Below are 23,299 nucleotides of genomic sequence, written 5' to 3'. Positions count from 1 at the left end.
ACCCCCTTACCAAGGGGACAGCCCCGTTTGTTTGGGGATCTGAGCAACAACAGGCCTTTGATGATATCAAGAAAGCCCTCCTCTCAGCACCCGCTCTAGCATTGCCAGACGTAACTAAGCCATTTGTCCTTTTCGTGGACGAACGGAGCGGAGTAGCTCGAGGAGTGTTGACCCAACAATGGGGACCTTGAAAGAGACCTGTCGCCTATCTGTCAAAAAAATTAGACCCCGTGAGTAGTGGGTGGCCTGCCTGCCTGAGAGTAGTAGCAGCTGTGGCCCTCCTAGTTAAAGATTCTGACAAACTAACACTGGGACAAAAACTCACTGTGGTTGCTTCACATGCGTTGGAGAGCATAATCCGGCAACCACCCGAAAGATGGATGTCAAATGCCAGAATGACTCACTACCAGACCTTACTCCTGAATCGTGGTCGTGTGGAATTTGCCCCACCCGCCATCCTAAACCCAGCTACTCTGCTCCCCGATTTGGAAAAAGAAGTACTTCATACCTGCCAGGAAATCCTGACTGAGGAGGCGGGGACCCGCCAGGACTTACAAGATCAGCCTTTAGAAGGACCAGGACTCCTGACTTGGTATACAGACGGGAGCAGTTACATTATGGATGGTAAGAGAATGGCGGGAGCTGCAGTAGTGGATGATAACCGAATCGTGTGGGCCAGTGGACTTCCAACGGGCACTTCTGCACAGCGAGCAGAGCTCGTCGCTCTGACTCAGGCTCTAAAGATGGCAGAAGGTAAGAGACTTAACGTCTATACCGACAGCCGATACGCTTTTGCCACCGCTCACATACACGGGGCTATTTATAGACAGAGAGGGTTATTGACTTCTGCCGGGAGAAATGTTAAAAACAAACAAGAAATTTTAAATTTGTTAGAAGCCATCCATAGACCTAGAGAAGTGGCAATAATACATTGCCCTGGGCATCAAAAAAGTGACTCTCTAATAGCTCAAGGAAACAGAAGGGCGGACCAAGCTGCAAAACAAGCAGCCCAGGGAATGAATATCTTACCCCTCCAAGTGTACCCGGAGGCCACTTGTATTAAGAGCTTCCAGTATACACCCGAAGACCTCGCTTGTATAAACGAATTAGGGTTTAAAAATTCCTCACCCCACGAGATATACAAGTCTGAAAAAGGGAGAGTTGTCCTGCCTAAGAGAGAGGCAGAAGAATACTTAAGGCAATTGCATCAATTGACACATTTGGGAGCAAAAAACCTAAAGACCTTGGTTCAAGACTCCCCTTATCATGTTATTGGATTAGGAAAACTGGCTGACGAGGTTGTAAGAAATTGTGTTCCCTGCCAATTAGTAAATGTGAGTAAAAATCCAGTAACATCCGGGAAAAGACTTCGAGGGGATCGCCCAGGAGCTTACTGGGAAGTTGACTTCACTGAGATCAAGCCTGTTAAGTATGGATATAAGTACCTTCTAGTTTTCCTAGACACATTTTCAGGATGGACAGAGGCGTTCCCCACCAAAACTGAGACAGCTCAGACGGTGTCTAAAAAGATCCTTGAAGAAATATTTCCCAGGTTTGGAATCCCAAAGGTAATCAGCTCCGACAACAGCCCTGCCTTTGTTGCCCAGGTAAGTCAGGGATTGGCCAAGATTTTGGGGACGGATTGGAAATTGCATTGTGCATACAGGCCCCAGAGCTCAGGACAGGTAGAAAGGATGAATAGAACTCTAAAAGAGACCCTGACTAAATTATCCATAGAGACTGGTTTATATGATTGGTTGGTCCTCCTTCCCTTCGCCTTATTCCGAGTTAGAAACACCCCCAGCCGTTTTAGACTAACACCCTTTGAAATAATGTTTGGGGCCCCGGCTCCACTAAATGCAGCTCACCTCCACGTATCCCCTGAATCTGTGACTAATAAGTTTCTGCTTGAAAGGTTACGGGCTCTCGAAGTTGTGCAGAAAGAAGTGTGGGCCTCTATCCGAGAAGCCTATCGGCCAGAGGACATTTCAGTACCTCACCCGTTCCAAGTGGGAGACTCTGTCTACGTAAGGCGACATCGAACGGACAATCCTGAGCCTCGGTGGAAAGGACCCTTCATCGTCCTTTTGACCACACCTACAGCTGTGAAAGTAGATGGCATCTCTTCCTGGATACATGCTTCACATCTGAAGAAAGCGCCTCAACCAGACCCGGACTGGCGAGTAATTCGAACTGATAACCCTCTTAAATTTCGCTTGTGTAAAAATGATTGTGTCACTAACAATTCAAATTCTAATGACCCAGTTACTTCCCACCTTCCAGAACCCTAACCCCCATGAACCCAGGTTACTCACATGGCAAATCATTACCCCGGCTTCCCAACAAGTAGTAGTCCAGTTAACAGGGCAACACCCTAGGGGAACTTGGTGGCCTACCCTCACTGTAGATCTGTGCACTCTCTTCAAACAAGACCCATGGTATGAAGATAAAGTTGGGGTACCCGGATGTGGTACTTGAGATTATACAGTGCATTGGGGCTCTGGGACCATGAAAGAGCTCCAGAATACCTGCTTCTATGTATGCCCAGCCCCCTCAGCCGATAGTGCCAAGGCCTCACAGTGTGGTGGGAAGACATATTTTTTTCTGCAAAAATTGGGGTTGTGAACAAACAGGGACATGCCATTGGCTGACAGGAAGCGCAGGGAGATCTCCTCTAGGCCTCATAAAAATCCAGTGGAATACCGCTCGTGCCCAATGCACGACTAATCCCACCTGCAACCCTATTGACATCTCTTTCACAGATGCAGGAAAAAGGGCAACAAACTGGGAAAAAGGGCTTATGTGGGGACTAAGACTCTACCAGAGTGGCTATGATAATGGAGTCTTGTTTATGCTCAGGCTTAAGGTAGAGACTCTTCCGGCTGTCCCAGTAGGACCCAACGCTGTCTTGCGGGATCAACCGCGTCTCCCAGCCCCAGCCCCAAAACGGGCCCTAGCCCCACCTATGGACTCTGCCACCACTCCCTCCGCCTCCACTCTTGGCCGAGTCACCTCCTTTCCTGGCACCGGACAACGCCTTCTCAACCTCCTTGAAGGGGCTTTTCAGGTCTTAAATACCACCAACCCTAACACTACTGAATCCTGTTGGTTGTGTTTCTCTTCTGGGCCGCCTTATTATGAAGGATTGGGATTGTTAGGCAGTTTTAACAGGACAACCCGTCACGAGATCTGTAGCTGGGGAAGTCACAAGAAGCTAACTCTGACTGGAGTAACTGGAAGAGGAAAATGTTTAGGTTCAGTCCCCCCCACCCATAAAGCTTTGTGTAATGAAACCATAGCTGTGACCTCCTCAGGTGAAAATGAGTATCTAGTCCCTCCTCCCGAAGGGTGGTGGGCTTGTAACACTGGAGTGACCCCATGTGTCTCTACTTCTGCCTTCAACTCCTCCCGCGATTTCTGGATCATGGTTCAGCTGGTGCCCAGGTTGATGTATCATGATGACCTCTCATTCGTAGCTGAATTTGAACCTAGGCATAGATATAGGAGGGAGCCGGTCTCGCTGACCTTAGCTGTGTTGTTAGGGATAGGAGTCGCAGCCGGAGTAGGAACAGGGACAGCCGCTATTATCCAAGGGAACCAACATTATGAGGGACTAAGGACAGCTATTGATGAAGACCTAAAAATCATAGAGCAATCCATTACTAAACTTGAAGAATCTCTGACTTCCCTCTCTGAAGTAGTCTTGCAGAACAGACGAGGGCTGGATCTGCTGTTTCTAAAAGAAGGAGGATTGTGTGCAGCTTTAAAGGAAGAATGCTGCTTTTATGCAGACCATTCCGGAATAGTAAGAGATTCAATGTCAAAGCTTAGGGAGAGGCTAGACCAGAGAAAGAGAGAACGAGAAGCCGGCCAAGGGCTATTTGAATCTTGGTACCCTAGGTCCCCGTGGTTTACGACGTTGATATCCACTCTGGCTGGGCCCTTACTCATCCTTGTGTTGCTCCTCACTTTAGGACCCTGCATATTGAATCGGCTGATAACTTTTGTTAGAGAAAGAGTGAGTGCCGTTCATGTACTAATGTTGAAGCAACAATATTATTCACTCACCCAACAAGAAGATACAAACATTCCATGATTGGAATGCCCTTAAAGAGAAGTGGGGAAATGTAGAACCTGAAGAATCAAAAGTTAGCATAAGCACAGCCATCTTAAAGGCTCAAACACCATTTTCTAACCTAGAAGGAGAAAAATTACTAGAAATTTGAAAAACAAGTTAGTCAGCCAGTGTTAATTGTAGTGACCTTTAGTTAGCCAACCTCAATCAGTTAAGCTTATCTTGCTAGAACCACCCTAAACATTCCGAAAGTGATCTTATCTAACCAGACCACCAGGATGAGGCGTCAGCCGACAAATTTATGTGTCTATGGAAGAAAAAAAACAAAACAAAACACTGTATTGTGACTCTAGAAAATACTGCCCCTTTGAAAATGCTATAAAAACTTCTGGCTTTGTGAGTTCGGGGTCCTTGTTGAGACCCGCTGCGTCGGGCTAACACATGGACCCCAGCTAGCTGGCCTCTGAATAAATTCCTCTTGCTTGTTGCATCAAGAGACGCCTTCCATGAGTGATTTGGGGCGGCGTCCTCCTCTCAGAAAATCCAACAGTGCAAGAAACTTCCATTATGGGTGGTTGAGTACACAGGTATCTCAGACCCAGGGACCTCTTGAAGGATGGGAATTACAAATTCTAGGCCTAGGGAAGCAGGGAAAGGGAACCAGATGAGTTCCCTTGGAATTCCCCCCAGATAGCCTGCTGGGTGAAGGTTATGGTACTGGGGGGATGCCTCCTGTACTGGGTTAAGGACAAACAGAAGATGATCAAATTTTGCTGTTTTGTCTGGATTAAAGTTAGATCAGATGAAAACTGGTTTTCATTCACCTGAGGAATCTTTGTTACCAAGGGCGCTTCTCCTATTTCCCCTAACACCAGGGAAGGGAAAACTAGGGAGGAGGAAATACAAGAGACCTCCCAGGACAAGCCCTGGTGTTGGGAGAGTGTTGTGTGTTTTCCTCGGTCCATCGCCGCTGCAGCAGAGAGTTGAGAGGCAGGGACATGGTGGTAAGGTGGAGTGAAAGTTTTGTTTGGAGTTACTCCTGGGGAGAGAAAGTGAGGCCTTCTCAGGAGGGAGGGGCGCCCTGGGAGGTTGGAGAGAGAAAGTTTTAAGTTAAAAGGTTGTACACTTTGAGGGTGCTGGTAGCCTCAAAGAGAGGAGCACCCCAGGGGTTGCGGGTTCCCTTTTTAAGGATTCCTTAGGAGTGTGGCTGGCACCTGGAGGTGTAGACTTGTTAGGTGGTCTCAAGTATCTTTGATGAGACATTATATTTCTTATCAGTCCTCTGGGTAATTCTGCAAAATTAGCTTAATACAAGAAATTTACTGCTTTTAGTCCCCTCCCAGGATGGCAGCTTCCTGGTTTGGGAGCATATCAGGACTGGCTCCCCTTCTTCCAAGGGAGGTAGAGTTACTGTCTGTTCGCTAATGAGTAAGTTGAGGCCTCCTGGGTATTAAAATGCAGACTTTGGGATGAAATCCTTCCTGCCTTTTGCTATGTTGTTTATGGCTGCGCCTGCATGCTAAATTGATTTCCTGGGTTGCGGACTATTTGGGGTCAGAAAGAAAAAAAAATAGCATATAGGTAAAGTTAAAAAAAAAAAGAAAAGAAGAGGCTGGGCCTGTATGATTAACATAATAAAGACAGGCTGTGCTGAGGTATCCTCACCTTTATCTGAGGAATATTCAAACATCCCAGGCCAACTTGCTTCTGTCTTTTTGAGCTTTAATTAATTAACTCTGGGTCTTTTTAGTGGACTTTCCTGGCCTTTTTCTCTTTCCACCCCACTCATATCTCATATCAACAGGCGTTCAGAGGTGGAAAGAAGTATGGCTTTAGTGCATTTGCATCTTTCCTCAGGGGTGCAGAGAAATTAATCTCCATATCAATGGGTTATTACCTGGGCTTATCTGTACCTGAGAGGTGAGGGGGAGGGCCAGTTTTTGACTGATGCTAGAGCCTGAAAGAGAAACGGCCACAGACTGCAGCTTGTGAGCAATAAATAGATTTTAAACTTTATTTCTCCCTTTGACTGATTTCAGGTTTTAGAGGTATTTTGTCCTAGGATTTCCTCTCCCTGGATTTAACAATGTAAGAAGGACTTAGAGTTTCTCCCTGCCTTCTGGGGAGTCCACCAAGAATCCCAAGACGTTTCCATTCAGAGAGGTCCCACTAAGACAAGGGGAAATTTGTTAATCCTCCCCTCATAGGTACTGAGGTGAGAAGTTTTAAGCATTGCTGTAAGATTCCCTTGGCCTAGTGGAACCACTAGATCAATTCCTGGGACCTAACACATATACTTAGGTTGAACTGATGCCCATCATGAATATCCTATTCCCTGGTGGTGAGAAGGGGGTGATCAGGAGACCTGCTGTGTCCATTTGGGAACAAGAACACCCACCAGGTCAGGGTGTCCAGTCAGCAGAACAAAAGTTCCCGAATGTAGATCCTAGATGGGATAATAATAATCTAGGAGATAGAATGAAAATGTAGGATCTTTGAGGGCTAATTATAAAGGGAATAAGGGAATCGGCCCCAAGATCTCAAAATGTTTCTAAGGTGTTTGAAGTCCAATGGGAAAAGGAAGAAACCCCAACTGCATTTTCATAGAGACTCAGGGACCAGATGAGAAAATATTCAGAACTTGACCCAGAAGCTCAGGTAGGACAAAGTTTTTTTTTAAGTCAATTTTGTAACCAAAAGTTGGCCAGTATTGCTAATAAATTACAGAATTTAGATGGATGGAATGAGAAACCTATAGAGGAGTTACTGAGAGAAGCTCAAAAAGTGTTAGAAGAGAGGCTAGAAGCTTGTATTTTAAATTGTTAGAGGGGGAGAGCCAGACCCTCTCTGCAAATTCTAGAGGAATTGAAAGCAATCCTTAGTCACCACCCCAGTCCTGGCACTCCCATCTTTAGAGAAGCCGTTTCACTGGTTTATTACTGTTGAAGAAGGTTCCCTGTAGGGGCTTTGACCCAAGCCTGGGGAGGAAAGAAACAACCAGTAGCCTTTATGGACCCTGTCTCTTGAGGATGGACTGAATGCGTTCAGGCCATTGCAGCCATGACCTTACTAGTGGAAGAGAGCAGGAAATTAACTTGGAGGAACCCTCATGGTCAGTACTCCTCACCAGGTTTGGGTCATGCTTACTTAATCAGTGGGCTGGGCACTGGCTAATAGATTCTCAAATTTTAAAATATGAAGCAAGTTTACTTGAAAAAGATGACCTGATCTTAACCACAGACACCTGTCTCAATCTGACCAGCTTCCTATGGGCAGGGGAGGCTGAAGGTCAGTCAGAATTGAGCCATAGTTGCATGGAACTCATAGAGTATCAGACTAGAGTCAGGCCTGATTTAAGGAAAACTCCTCTAGGTGGGGGTACGAAACTGTTTATAGATGGGTCCTCCCAGATAATAGAGGGCAAACGACATAATGCCTATGCCATCATTGATGGAGACCAGTTATCCATCTGTGAAAAGGAAAGATTACCCAATCATTGGTCAGCTTAAACCTGTGAGTTGTTTGCTCTTAATCAGGCCTTAAAACTACTTTCAGATAAGGAAGGCACCATTTACACAGACATGCCTTCGGAGTAGTCCATACCTTTGGAAAAATTTAGACAGAAAGAGGTCTTATAAATAGTAAAGGACAAGAATTGATTCATGGGAAATTAAAGAGGTTCTGGAAAATCTTGTACTTCCAGCTGAGATTTCTATAACGCATGTGAATAGTCACCAGAAAGGAAGTTCTTATGAAGCTACGGGTAATAGGATTGCTGATGTAGCTGCTAAAGAGGCTGCATCTGAGGATGAAATTAGATTTTTGAACCTCACCCCAAATATCCCTAAAATCTCATTGATTCCGAAGTTTTCCAAGGAGATTAAGAAGGTACAGGAGGTGGGGGCATCTCGAGATGAGAAAGGGCGGTGGACCTTACCAGATGGGAGAAAAATGATTGACCAGCCTATTATGAGAGAGCTGATGAACATGTTGCACAGGGGGAGCCACTGGGGTCCTCAGGCAATGTGTGATGCTTTGCTAAAGGTTTATGGGTGTCTTATCATTTACACCATTGCTAAACATGTTTGTAAGAGCTGCATAATGTGCCAAAGAATTACTAAGAAGTGTTTGAGAAAGCAGTATCTGGAGAGAGACTCCCAGGAATAAGACCATTTCAAAGTATTTAGATTGACTTACTGAGATGCCGAAAGTGGGAAAGCTTAAATATTTAGTAGTGATTGTTGACCATCTCACTGGATGGGTGGAGGCCAACTCATTAACAACTGCAATGGAAAGATCAGTGAGAAAGGTACTTTAAGTGCAAGTTATTCCTAAGTTTGAGTTAATAGAAAATGTTGATTCAGATAACGGGAGTCATTTTACTTCAAAAGTACTACAGGGAATAATGATTATTATATGAGCTACCATATCTGGGAAGGGCAACAGACTTGCCCACTATGGAAACAAAAGATCAGTTTTTAAGAGAATATGTGCTGGCCATGTCTTCTAACATCTTCTCTCAAGCTAAAAGGACTCCTCACCCAGACTCCCCCACTTGAGTTCTTCGCTCACTGCTTCCAGCCTAGAGACCTGGTGTTAGTAAAATCCTGGAAAGAAGATCGACTCTATCCCAGCTGGGAAGGCCCCTACCAAGTGCTCCTGACCACAGAGACTGCAGTGAGGACAGCTGAAAAGGGTTGGACTCATTACACCAAAGAAACTGACTGGGGGATCTGGGGACAAAACAGAATTGGCAGGTGTCCCAGGTGGCTAACCAACCCTTAAGGCTGAAACTAAAAAGAACCTAAAAATGTTAACTTTTATCCTTCTAACTCTGTATTTCACAGGCAAGTCGCAGGAAGCCCTAGAATGGGAAGGAACTCCTGGTTATCCTGTCAAACTGGTAATCAATATGACTAAAACATTAAGCCCCAAACCATTAGATTTGGTGCTTGTCAGGTTCTTTCTTGTGGTGACCTAAATGACCAAAGATGCTTTCTGGAGATAATAAGTATCTCTGTCCTGAATGGACAAATCTTACTAGAATAAAACAAGGCAAGTAGGCCCCATGTCCATGGTAGAGCAGTGTTTGATGAACTACCCAGTTTCAAGGGTGGATGGGCCCTCATGCAGTAGAAAAATCTTTAAAAAGAAAGCTCCACTTAGCTAAAGGAATTCCTCCTGACAATTGCCAGGATAGACAGTGTAACCCCCTTTTATTAACTATACATAAACCTCAAGATGGACTCGGTGCAGATGTCATTAGAGTAGATCCTGTGGGAAGGTTTGGTCTTAATTTAATCAAAGGCAAGACTTCACCCATAGTGGCCACCCCCAATCCTGCAGGAAATATTGAGCCAGAGCTTCCCAAAAATGACCCTAGACTAGTTACTGTAACAGAGATAAAATATCTAAAACAGACTCTTGAAATAGAGATAGGTTATGGAGACACCAATGCCTGGGTAGAGTGGGTTAAATTTTGTACTTGCTTTGAATAAAAGCGATTGTTATGCATGTGCTGCTGGATGGCCACAGGTGCGATCCGCGGTGGTCCGGTTCCCTCTCGGCTGGGACACAGATCCCACTGAGATGAACTGCATTGTTGGCCCTGTACCAGGACAAGGACGCTTGGGGAAATGAGACTTGCAAGGGCTTGTCTTTACTCTTTCATGCACTAAAGAAGTCAGTCCCAAGGGCAATCCCCTCTTTTTCTGTAGAGAAGATGAATCACTCCTCATGCCTCTGTAGGCAAGGGGAAGGTTTCAAAACTCCTGTGGAGAACATACTGACTTGTACCCATGTCCTAAATGTCTCTAAAGAAGGCAACTTCTCGAAATTACGCATCCCCCAAGAGGATGTTTAGTGGTACTGTGGAAAGGGGAACCTGCACTACTCATTGCCACCCACCTGGACTGGGACTTGTGCTTTAGTCCAATTGACCATTCCATTTACCCTGGCATTTCTCTCCACACACAATGAAAAAATGTTCATAGAAGTCAAATGTATACATTGACTGAATAGTCCTCAGGGGAGTCCCTGATGAATTTAAAGCTATAAATCAAATAGCTGCAAGATTTGAGTCAGCACTATTTTGGTGGTCCACCATCAACAAAAACATAGGTTAGATCATTTAACTATACCAGGGATGCTCTTCAAGGAGTAGCTAGTCAACTAGTTGTTACCAGCAGGATGGCCTGAGAAAACAAAATAGCATATGTTAGCAGAAAAAGGAGTCTGTGTTATGTTAGGAGGACAATATTGTACTTTTATCCCAAATAATACTGCCCCTGATGGTACTATTACTAAAGCTCTACAGGGACTCACCACTTTAGCTAATGAATTAGCTGAAAACTCTGGCATCAGTGACCCTTTTACAGACTGGTTGGAAAGATAGTTTAAAAAAAAAAAAGACAGGTATGGTTGCGTCTGTTTTAATATCCCTCGTTATAGTTGGGAGAATTTTAACTGCTGTAGATGCTGTATCATTCCTTGTGTGAGAGGCTTGACTCAAAAGCTTATAGAGGCAGCCATAAACAAGATTAGAGAAATTTGAGAAAGGACCAAGTGTAAATTAAAATACATTAAATACAGAAATAAATTTCTGGCAATAAAAACAGAAATTCTTAAATAAAAAGAGGGAGGAACTATTAGGAAAGAGTATAAAACCTAAATGTGATTTGTTACCACTAGGATGTTTAAACATTTTAACAGTAAGGTATTAACAAAGGGCCACGTGGTGGAAGCTGCTGGGGCTGAGGGTGGGGGTGGGGAATTGATAAGGGCCTGGCAATACCTGTTTGAGTTTTTTAAACCTACCAATAATATTAAGACAGATATAAAGGAAAGATATAACTGGCTTAGGCAACATCCGGGAAAGAATGTGAACCCTGTAGTACTCAGCCAATGAAGAACCAGGGGAGGGACTCGCATACTAGGAGATAAAATATTGGCACCAAACTCCCCAGGTGTGCCTGTCCACCAGACACCCGATCTTGCAAGACCATCATTAAAGCCTCGCTCTGCTGTTCTCTTTGTTTCTGTGTCCACTTATTGAATTTGGACCAGTGAGTGTGTTTCTCACATGTATCAATGAATATTATTCAGCCATAAAAAGGAGGGAAATTCTACCATTTGCAACAACATGGATGGAACTTGAGGGCATTACGCTAAGTGAAATAAGCTAAAAAATGACTAATATTCTATGATCTCATATGTGGAATTTCAACAGCTGAACTCAGACAACAGGTTGTTGGTGGCTGAGGTAGGGGAGGAGGGGTGGGGAAAAGAGTGAAGGTGGTCAAAAGGTACAAACTTCCATTTATAAAGTAAACAAGTTTTGGGGATGTCATGTACAGCATGGTGACTACAGCTAACAATGGTGTTTTGTATATATGGAAGTTGCTAAGAGTAGATCTTTTAAGTTCTCATCACACATACAAATTGTCACTACGTGATGAGACATGTTAACTAAGCTTACTGTGGTGATCATTTTGCAATATACATATATCAAATTACATTGTACATCTTTATACAATGTTGTATGTCAATTATATCTCAATAAAACAGAAAAAATATAAACTACTTTAAATAACATGGAAAAGGTACAATCAAAATATGTATGTCACCAATGTATATATAAAAGACAACTTGCATGTCACCAATTCTCAACTTTTGGCTTACCATTTTTTACCTTATTTTTGTACATGCTATTTCTTCTGTTTTTAGTACTCTTGATGCTGGGGTTCTTGTTCATGAAGCTGAAGAATGAGCTTCACAAACACTCAAGGTAGGAGAGCAAGGTACAGGCTTTTATTTAGAAATAAAGTGAGAATAGAGCTCCTGGCTCACTCCAGGAGGGGACAAGAGAGCCCGTAGTGGTGCATTGTCTAGGGGGTTTTATAGGCAGTTGAGGATTTTTTGAGAACATGAAAAAACTTAGGGGTGTGGACTTGCATCACCTGCCCTGTCTTCAAGGTGGGCTGGGTCGTAGTCTGATTGCTAGGGCTGACAGCGGAGTCATGGGTTATGCTGATACCCTTGCAGAACACTCAAACATTCCAGGCCAAGTTGCTCCTGGCCTTTTGACCCTTAACTGATCTCACTGAAGATGTTTATATTCTTAGGTATCTTTCCCTAGAGAATTAGTGTGACCTTGACTTTGCATAATGCTTAACAGTTTCAATGGGGACTTCTTTGCCCCTTGTTACATTGCTCTGACTAAATATTCCACCTGCTTTTCCCGGAGGCCCTCACCCTACTCTGACTACACCCATGGTCCCTGTCTCACTCTCTCACTTCATTTGCCTCAAAATGCCCATTTAAATAGTACCTCTCTAAATAGTCTCCTGCCCTCTTTCTTCCTAGGCCATTAGTCAATTCTAGCCCCTATCTATTCTTGTAGAACCATCATAGTACTTATCATATTCTATTTTTTAAAACCCATCTCCATCCATAGACCACTTTAAAAAAAAACTATGTTAAAATAAATGTACCATAAAATGCATAAATTTAACCATTTTTCAGCATACAATTCAGTGACATTAATGTCACTCAGACTGTTATGTAACAATTGCCACTGTCTGTTTCTGAAACTTTTCACTTCAAACATAAACTCTGTACCCCATGTAGCAATTTTTGGTTGTTAGTTACTGTGGGTAAAATTGCAGTATTTTCAGAATCTCTAGCCTGGCCTTAGTTCATCTCCATATCAATAGGTGTTTCCAAGCGGTGGAGAGAAGTACCTAAGTATCAATAGGTAGTTACATGGGCAAGCAGCGCTTATCTGGAACAGAGAGGTTGGGTGGGGCCTCGTGCTGCTAGTGACACAGGGACTGTGGGTGTAGGCAGAGTACGGTGAGGGTCTCCAGAGAAAAAGCAGAGCAAGATAATTACAGTCAGAACAATGTAACAATATGCAAAGAAGTCCATATCAAAACTGTGTTAAGCATTATGCAAAGTCAGAGTCACACTAATTCTCTAGGGTAAAGATTTGTATACATGACTAGGAATATAGACATTATTCAGTGAAATCACTTAAAGCTCAAAAGGCCAGGAGCAACTTGGCCTGGAATATTTGAGTGTTCTGCAGATAAAGAAAAGTATCTCAGCATAAATCATCACTTTATTGTATCAGTTACATCATGACAATGTAAAGTTTACCTTATCCTGCTAAACGGCCCAGTTTATTTTAATTGTAACTATGTGCTATTTTCCCTTCTCTAATCATATTCTCCAACCTAGGCAAAAGACTACTTTGGTAAGCAATCTCAACTATAAACAACCCAAGCAAACAGACAACAACCCAGCCCACCTTGCTGGCAGGGCAGGCAGTCTTACAAGTCTATACCGCTAACCCTTTACCCTCATTCCTGAAAATCCTCAACTGCGGATAAAACCCCTAGACAATGAGCCAACCACGGACTCTCTTGTCCCCTCCTGGCGTGATCTGGGAGCTCTGTCCTCTCACTTTATCTCTAAATAAAAGCCTGTACTTGCTCTCCTACCGTGAGTGTTTGTGAAGCTCATTCTTCGGCTTCGTGAACAAGAACCCCGGCATCACTAGGTCAGGAGAGAATGTGCTGCCAGAGCAAAAGTGGATGACTGCTTGTAAGAAATAAATGGGTTTCTTCCAGTTTATTTCTCCCTTTGATTGATTTCAGTTTCAAAGATATTTGCCCCAGGATTATCCCCCTGGAGTTACAGGTACAATTCACAATACATTACATTGTAATTATATAAAATCTCATTTCCTAGGATTCTAGTAACTCCATTTACCTCAGCTGAAGTTTACCATTATTTTAACTCAAGAAAATGATTTCCTCAGGAATTTGACAATGCAGAATACATGAGAAACGATGTAAGGGAAAATATTGTTTGAAATTTCCTTAAAAATCTATTTTAAGCACTGAGGAACTTTTAAACCCTCTTCATTTTTATATCATTGCTGCATTTCTTGTAAATCTTATCCATTCTTTAAAGCAATTTGACCAAGGGGTTCTGCTAGGCCATAATTAGGTAAGCTTCAAGAAGTGTGACTACAGAAAGGAAAAAACAAACAATCTGAAATGAACAGGAGTCCAACTTTGCTTTGAACATGCCAGTTTTCTCCCACAGGTGATTCAGAGTTCTTGGATTCAAGTTACAGAAAGAGCGTCTTGTCATAAGCAAATGAGAATTTATTGGAAAGCTTTGAGACCTTGTGAGTCCAAAGGGTCTATTTGGAGAAGGACAGGAATCTGGACCAGTGGTGGGAGGTGCTGGGGCTGCAGTAGAGACCGTGGGGACTGGCTGGTCGGCGACCTGCTGGGGCTGCTCCTCAAGGTCTGGCATCCTTTGCTCCAGAACCAAAGTCCTGGGAGACTGTGGCCCCCTGGCCAAGGCCATTTTACCCACTGCCCTCCTCTCAGCCTGTGGGTGGGTCCAAGATGAGATATGTTTCCTTCAGCTTCTGCAACATTAGTAAGGCGCTCTTTCAAGTTGTATTTGGCTACCAGATGCCAGGCAGCCAAATACAAGCCAACAACCCAAGTGTCCTCTTTGCTTCTGAGATTTTGGCAAAGGAATTTTAATTTTGTGTGGCAACGATTTATCTATTTATTAAACCACTTTATTGAGATATAATTCACATACCATATGATCCCCCCTATTGAAAGTGGACAATTCATTGAATTTTAGCATATTCACAGAAGTGTGTGACCACCTCCACATTCTAATTTTAGAATAAATCATTTACTTTCAAAGTTGAAAATATGAAGTCCACATTGTGCATCACTGACTAGATTTGGGAACATACCTGTCCTCTGGGGGTAGGTCTCTGGCCACAGAGACCTCTCCCCTGATCCTCTTTATCCGTGACAGCCCAACCAGGGAACACGTGCAGGATCTACACAGCAGGTGTTGTGCCTGGAGACAACTCTGCCTCCGCATGCCCGCTGGTCCCACATGCCAGGGCTCAGGAAAAGGGGAAGGGCTCGAGATGTGGAGACTCTCAGCTCCTTTGTCAGCAGCAGGGGTCCTATACCCTCTTCGAACCTTCTGTCTTCGATTCATTTTTACTCCTTAAAGGAGCCAAAATAGAAAAAATCCTGTTGTTGCTATGCAGACTGGCCTATGGAGGGCAGGGCAGACAATTCCTTGGAGCAGGGACGGACCCTGTTCCTCAAAGCCACCCCATGGTTCCACTGGGAGGCACTCCTCTCTGGGATGTTCTGTTCATGGAGCCCTTCCTGGGTTTCCACAGCTTGTCCTCGAGACCTGCTTGGGGTGGGGGTGGGGCTGTGGTTTGTATCTTTTCTAGAAAGAAATCTCTCAAATCCCCCTATACCCACACCAACTCATATTTAAAATGTACTGAAAGGAGCATTAACCTCTCCTGAGACTTTTCACCTTTTTATTTCACATGACTTACCCTTCATAGTCTTATTTTTATTGTGGTAACCATTTTTAAGTGTACAGTTCAGTGTCATTAGGTATATTCACATTGTTGTGTAACCATCCATCTCCAGAAGGTTTTAATTTTACAAAACTGAAACTCTGCTCCCATTGAATAGTAACTCCAATAACTCCCCTCTCCCAGCCCCAAATAACCACCATTCCACTTTTTGTCTCTGAATTTGATGACTCTGGATAACTCATATATGTGGAATCACAGTATTTGTCCTTTTGTGACGGGCTTATTTCACTGAGCATATCTTCAAGGTTCATCCATGTTGTAGCATGTGTCAGAATTTCCTTTTCAAAGCTGAATAATACTTCATTGTATGGATACCACCTTTGTTTATTCATTCATCCGTTGATGGACACTTGTATTGTCTCCATTCCTTGGCTATTGTGAATAATGCTGCTATGATCATAAGTATACAAATCTCTCTTAGAATCTCTGCTTTCAGTTCTTTTGGGTCTTCAGAGTCTTTTATGCCCAATGGGAGAACAAGGTAAATCTGTTCCAATATAGGGTTTTCCAACTTTGCCATGTATGGCTTACAAATGAAATGTAGGTTTGGCTCCCTGAGGTAACTGGAGGGGTTTGGAGCCCAGACAGATTTGTGGAGGTGGCAGTTTCAGGATCCTGCTGCCCCAGCTCAGGACACCCAAGTTGGAAGTTAGGTGTGGGAGCTGAGTTGGAAGACCATGTTGATTTAGTAATGGAAGCTGCCACGTTGAGGCAGCTCTGAGAGACCAGTGTCAGCTGAGCAGAGGAACCAGGCTGTGCAGGAAAGAGAGACAGAAGCCACACCCAGGGCTGAGTGGAGGGCAGGGCAGGGGGATAAGGAGAGGAGGAGGGGAGAGACAAGACATTTTCTGTGAGGCCTGTGGCTGCTCTGCATTTTGGTTTTGTGAAAGTCAACTCTGTCTTTACAATAAGAATTTTCCTCCCTTAAAGTGGATTTACATGCCTTGAAAGTTTAATAGGTTGGGCTCACTGGGAGAGAAGCAGGAAACGTCAGAAGCTGCACAGTGGGAGTGTAACAAAGAGGCCACCAAGACAGCACTAAATGCTTCTTTTTTAAATAGTTTATTAATCTGTTTTGCCAAACAGGTAATGGGAAATGAGAAGGATAATTTACTAAAAAGTTCAGGTCATGAATGCCCCTTTCCCCTAGGAAACGAAAGACTCCATGGTTACAGAGTGCACCGTTGATTATGACAACATTTCAAAGTAAGGTTTCCATTTCATATATAACAATGTAAACTTCAAAAATAGTAAACTCTAATCCCCTTGTCCCTCTTTACAGATCTATCACAGATAGAATTTTCTGGCAGACCTAAATTGTGTAAGTAAACAGCCTGGTGCTTTAAAGTTTCATAAAAAGATTTACAGATTCAGTAAATAATTTTTTCAGTCTTGATCATGAAATAAAAGCAACCAGCAATTCACTTCCTGCATAGTCTGCCTTACACATGCATTGCACACTGTGAACCACCTTCCAGTGTACTGGTCATCAGCTTTGTCATTTTGTGCACACACACACACACACACACACACACACACACACACACACACACAGTTTTATTTGTTTTGAAAGATTTCTACATCTAAATTATAAGACAGTGCCAGTGACTTATAATGTCACCTGGCTTCACATAGGTAAAGACAGAAATTCTGTAGAAGGCACTGTAATTTCTCTTGCATGATCTTACACAGACTCAGGAGAGCAAGCCAGCTGGGGCTTGGACTGATCTTTCCCTTTCTGTTCCCTGGCCTGTCCACCTCCAGTTGCCACCCCAGATCAGCACAGTACATGGGTTCTGCTGTCCATGATGCTTTTATGCTTCACATCCCATCCATCCAGCCATCCAAATTAATTTACAATTATCTTTTTGTTCCTTGAAATCCTTTAAAATTAAAAGTACAGCTCTGGTATAAAACAAAATATGACCTACCATAGCTGAAAAATAATCACAGTGTGCAATGTAATTTTCAGTTGCTAAGATTCAAAACATTTGCCCTGCCTGGTCCAGAATGGCTGTCATCCAAAACAATCCATGCAAGGAAAATTTTAACCTGCTTCGAATTCACTTGAAAAGTGCAGAGGGCCTTCTTGCTCTCCCTGGTGCTTCGGTGCCCTTACGTGAGAAGTCTGATGTGAGAAGACTGCAAGCGAATTGGACATGCCGAAAAATGCCATATGACTTACCGCAGGTAACCGAAACTGTACAGGTATGTACACCTTACCAAACCGAGGCTCCCCCTGTCAGGAACAGACTTCCGGCTCATTAGCATGAGTGTTCTCCAGGAGTTCTGTGGCGCTGAGGTCAGCGGACAAAGGAAGGGCGGGCTCTTCTGCTCTTGTTCAGGGGCCCTGGGCCGGGGTCCGCGCCGCCCTCCGCCGTCTCCTCCTTCTTCCTCACTTTGAGCTGGGTGAGCAGCTTAATCAACCAGACATCCCACTCCTCGGGCAAGAGCAGCAGGAGGAAGCCCAGGCCGATGATGACGATGGCGATGACACGCACCCCGTTGAAGACTATCTTACTTGTGTAGTGATCGACCACTGCGCGGGACAGAGAAGCGGGGTTACCGCGAGGCAGGCCAGGCCCGTGCACGGGGGTTGGGGTGGGGGGGGGCCTGTCCTGGGCACAGCGGCCTTCCGAGGGGTGCTTTCTGCCCGGTGGCCGGGCGGCTGGCTTCTCTTGTCCACAGAATCTTCTTCAGTTTGGTTTTGCTCCAAGAGGGCCCCCTAGCCAATCACCCTTAATTTTATAACCCCCCTGGGCATGAGGCCTTGCCCTTGGGTCTCACTTTCTCACACTGACTGGGCGCCTTGGCAGATGCTGATTTGTGCAGGAGACAAAACAAATGGAAGGCAGTTGGAGAGACATACATACACCGCAGTTAAACTGTGGCCACCTCTGGGCAGCAGGATAATGAAAACCGTTAATGCTTTCTTCATGTTTTTGATAGTTTGCACATTTACCACAAGAACATATCTACTTTTATAATTTTAAAGCATTATTTTGCAACACATGCATATATATATATATATATATATATATATATATATATATGTACATATGTACAGATGTACACACACACACACACACACGTTTTGAAGACCAAACTTGAACTGGTGTTTTTGAAGATAATCAGTATAAATTCTTGTTCCCCAGGGCCTTATTAGCGTGAGGCTCTATGCACCCTGTCAACGCTGGTGGTTAGAGCTTACTAAAGGGCCATGGAGCACATGGCTCATCTCTGATTCGTATCCCTGAGGGAACATAATGAGAAGTAGGATTCACGTCAGTAATAAAAATCCAGGTTATTGTTTTCCTCTAAAATAGACCAAAACGTTGTGGATGTAAAGGTTTCTGTCTTCTTTTCTTTTCCTTCTCTCTCTTTCTCTCTTTTCCTAACTAAACCAGACAAAGCAATTTGGAGCCTGCCTGCTACCCAAGAGAGAACCAGACTGCTTTTCTCCACTGCCATGTGTGCAAGCGGGTTGTGCTGACTCGGAAGATGTGGCTTCAGGAAGCTGATGTGCTGGGCAGCTTCTGTGTGTGGGGTTGTCCTGCTGCTTTTTTTTGGCTTGGCTGTCTCACTTGTTCCTTCACTTCACCTGCCCCCCTGCTCTGCCTTCCCTCCCCGACTCTCGTGTGGCCTGCAGGGTGCGCAGAGAATGGGTGAGGGGGTAAGGGGAAACTGGGGAAATAACTTTGTTAACAGCCCTTTGGTGGGACCAAAATGCCTCTGTTCCCTCACTATATTCGAAACACTTCAATTTTGAATGTTGTTGGAACATTCTGTTGATTCAATAGATGGGGCTAGTCAAAGAGCAAATCACATAGGCTGCACTAGAGGGACATCAAGGGGGAGCCCGAAAGCCCAGCCGAGACTCTGCTCTGACGTGTCAGGTGATGGCAGGTTCCTCTGCTTTTCTCCTCCAACTGAGAGTGCAGTGTGATTCCTTCCTTTGACGTATTATTAAATCTCATGTTGTAGGTAAGTAATAAGAAATATTTCTAATTATTCTCTCAAACTCTGGCTACATGACGTGGTCAAAGTGAGCTATTCAGAGCTGCCTGGAATAGGCCTTTTTGCAATAAGATCATGGTGTAACTATAAACAGGCAGTAAAACATAGGGGGAAGTTGGTTATTTTTCAGAAGCCTGGGGTGTCTAGAGACTGACAGGCCAGACCACATTCTACCAGCCCGCAGGACCTCAGAGGCTTTCTGTATTGCGAAGTGCTGCTCAATAGATTATTACTTGTCAACCAGGGTCATAAGGAATCAACCCAGGTAATATGATCTTCACTTTTAAGGGAGACAAGCTAAGGTCAAGAGTGGTGATGAGTTGGGACCACCATCCTCCGGGCCTGCAGGGGTATGCTGAGCCTCAGCCCAGGCTCCTGATGCACCCTCCTGGCCCTTTTCCACACTTCACCTTGAGGTGCTCCTAGAAGAGTCAGGGGCCAGTGTGAGGCATGTACAGAATCAAATCATGGGAAAAGACTTAGGAAATTGAAAGATGCTTTGCTTATGCTTCCAGGCACATTAAGGCCATACTGAACTGGGTAAGGTTTTCCCTTCCTTGGGCAGCTAATCCTCTGATGGCTGGAAGTAGGAGGGTCCTGGGGATGGGTCTGGACAGAGCTATTTCAGGCCTAAGGGATGAGTGCTCTAGAAAGAGCACATTATACAGGGAGGTCAGCTGTGAGGTAGGGGATTCTGGGAAGAAAATCCACAATTCACAGCAGAATGAGGCAGGGAAAGGCAGGAGGTGAGTGGCAGGTGACAACAAACCTTTGGAAGAGCTGCCAACTGTGTTAGCGAGTCTCCATTGGAAAACAAAGCAAGGTCCTGAGTGCCCAGGCAAAGGGCTCCCTCTCTTCTGGAAGGTGGGAAATAATGCTCTTGCTTCTTCAATTTGTAAACATATCTTTATGTCATACCCTAAGCAAATTTTCTACCACTGAAGGTCACTTAAAAAAATTTAAATTTTTTTCTGCTACATATTTTTCTATATTTACTAATACTATTAGTGATATTCACCTTGATCCCCACACCAGTTAGAATCTAAATGGCTTTAGACTTTCTGTACCTCAGTGTTGTAAGTGAAAATCAATCCATTATGGAGAATATATTGCATATATAACAAACAACATTTTACCTAAGTGCTTTCTTGCTATACTAAAGTTAAACGTGCATTCTGTATGAGACACAGCAAGAACATACATGTGTGTGCATTTGTGAGTGTATGTTTGTGTGTGCATACATGTGTTTGTGTGTGTGTTTAAGAGTGTAAGCATTTACCAGCAGAAACAGAAAGCTGCGTGGGCTTACCTGCATTCACAGGTACACTGAAGACAATTCCGAGAGACATCAGAGTGGGATATGTAACAGCAATTCCAAAATTTAATACAATATTGAATGCTGAAAGAGAGGAGAGAAACACGGGTGTTACTCATGACTGGCCCTGACTTCACATCCTTCCCCATCTCTGCGACCCCAGCTTCTATGATGAGCTGGAATGTCAGCGGTTAGCACCGCCCTTTGCTCTGACTCAGTGAACACAAGATTCCTGCAGGGCTCCAGAACTTGGGGACTAGGGACAAACACCCTGGTTGCACAAGCTCTCCTCTTCCCGGAGCTTTGGAAAAGGGATTCAGAGAGGGTAGCCAGTGAGAAGGTGCTGGGATAGAGGTCGGGGCTGCCCTGATCATCTTTTGACTTTGCCCTCTCTGTGTGGGCCATGATTCTGGGGTGACTGTGAATGGGAGCTCTGGGACACACCCTGGGTGCAGCCCCTCCTTGGTTGCTTCTCTGCTGAGGACCAGCCTTGAATCAAGCGATGGTGATGATGATGATGGTAATAATGATCACTGGAAACACTTATGGAACATTGACACTTATCAGGCAATGCCTTAAAAGTTCTGCATTCATTAATTTGCCAACTCCTTGCCAGCCCTATAAGGAATGTACTAGTACCAGTAGTAACACACAGCACTGGGCTATCAGCTCACTTTGGAGCAGCAGGGACTGTGGCCGCTGTGGCAGTGGCCATCGTTCCAGAATCAGAATCCATGCTGGCTTTCTCCTTCAGGGCGTGGGTCTCCAAAGAGGCCCTGGGCTGCAGGGGTCCTGTGCTGCCAGGCCATGCTCTCTGGGGGCTCCGACGGGGGCCACTTACTCAATAAGAGGACTGAAAATCCACAAAGGCTTCCCCATGGAATGTCGCTGAAGGAGCTCCAGTATTCCACTTTGGTAAAGTAGAGAATGACAGGTATACAGGTGACGAAGAGGATGTTAAACACACCCAGAACGGACAGAAATAAGGCAGCCTCTCCAAACTTAGCGCTCCCCAGCAGGAGCTTGAACAGAACCTGCCGGAGAAAGAGAGGAGGGTTCACACAGACCCCAGCTCACCCCAGGGAGCCGAAAGTGCTGCCAGCTCTGTGGCAGGTGAATTCTACCTCCCCAGGCCTTAGTGCAGGTATGATGGGGGCTGCCCGTGCGCACCACCAGTACAGGGACCCAAGTCTCAGCAACCTCATGATGGCAGCTACTCCCTGGCCTCATAGCCCCTTCAGGAACCATGGGTTTTCACACTAGGTTTGATTTGTCTGTGTTGTATTCATGATAGCACATCCCAGCTTCAGAGCCATTGCAGATGAGGAAGAAATTACAATTATCTGCCTTGAATACACATTCCTCTTAGGGGCCCCTAAAATTGATCTCTGACCTTGTAGGATACAGTTTGCCCCAAAGAAAAAGGGCTTTGGCTGTGAAGACATTTTCTAAAGATTGTGTGGAGGGATCTAACACTCCCAGCTCAACTCTGCTCCATCCCACCACCTCCAAACAGCCTGGGTTGAGCAGAATGCACCCAACTTTGATTTCTTGCACCTGTTCCCAGTTATACATATTTCAGGTGCATGAAAGGCCAGGAATAGAGGGCCAGATGAGACTGCGGTGGCTGGGAAGCTGAGCTTACAAGAGGCAGCAGGCCCCCATCCAGTCCCTGTGTCTAGTTATGACTTACAGTTATAGAACTGATGTGAGTTCAGTTTGTGTTTTTGTATTGCTGTCGCTCCTACTTTTCCTGCCTCTTCCTTTTTCAGCCACTTTGCAACTCTTTCAGGTCTTTCTGAGCTTATATGTAGGAAGCATGGAGAGGCAAATAAATTGCTTCCAGCCTTCCACCTGAATACGCAGTGGGCAGTGGAGGGTATGGAAAGGGAAGTCTATCTCAGAATATCTGTGTTCACCGTAAACTGCATTTCTACATGCTCTCTGCTTCCCATTAGCACATAGCTAATATGGCAGAGTGGCCTTTTAATAATTTCTGCATTTGGATAGTGGCTTTAAAGTCTCTGAGTGGCACTAGACTATCACATCCTCGTGGTGAGATGTGTCCCAGAGAAGGAAGGTCATGTATGTCTCTCTGTGGGCAGGGAGGACAGAGCTGATGCAGGAGAAGAAGGTACAGTTATTTCACTTTATGAAACCATGAAATGTGTTCCTCATGAGCTGGAAAAAAATGCCTTTTCTTTAACTTTCTGCTGTGCTTATTTTTCTGTCCTATGGTCTGGATCCCCAAAGGGCCAATAAATCTCAAAGCTAAAATCTTGTTTCTCATTGTGTCCTCCAGGTCATGTTCCTGGCTTAGAGACCAGAACCTATTTGCCTTCTCTGCTCTGGGTCTGAAGAGGAGGACAAAGGGATAAAGGGGAGGCCAGGGGAGCAAACAGCAGGAGGCACGATGGAGTAGAGGACTAAGAGCCAGGTG

General features: G+C 44.6%; 1 protein-coding gene across 2 annotated transcripts in view; it reads right to left on the bottom strand.

Moving 5' to 3' along the window:
• Nucleotides 1–17,623: 17,623 nt before the first annotated feature.
• Nucleotides 17,624–23,299, bottom strand: part of SLC35F3 (solute carrier family 35 member F3) — a 461,126-nt gene continuing 455,450 nt past the window's right edge. For both annotated transcript variants that reach the window (XM_036919247.2, XM_036919248.2), the window contains 3 exons: nucleotides 21,701–21,893; nucleotides 20,854–20,943; nucleotides 17,624–18,066 (listed from right to left, as the gene is read on the bottom strand). In XM_036919247.2, the coding sequence (XP_036775142.2) occupies nucleotides 17,831–18,066; nucleotides 20,854–20,943; nucleotides 21,701–21,893 (519 nt within the window). In that variant the 3' untranslated portion in view covers nucleotides 17,624–17,830. The remainder of the gene's footprint in view (nucleotides 18,067–20,853; nucleotides 20,944–21,700; nucleotides 21,894–23,299) is intronic.

The sequence above is a fragment of the Manis pentadactyla genome, chromosome 8, assembly GCF_030020395.1.
Source record: "Manis pentadactyla isolate mManPen7 chromosome 8, mManPen7.hap1, whole genome shotgun sequence".
NCBI lineage: Eukaryota > Metazoa > Chordata > Mammalia > Pholidota > Manidae > Manis > Manis pentadactyla.
Note: the sequence above shows the minus strand (reverse complement) of the source record. Positions and strands in the feature narration are given on the sequence as shown.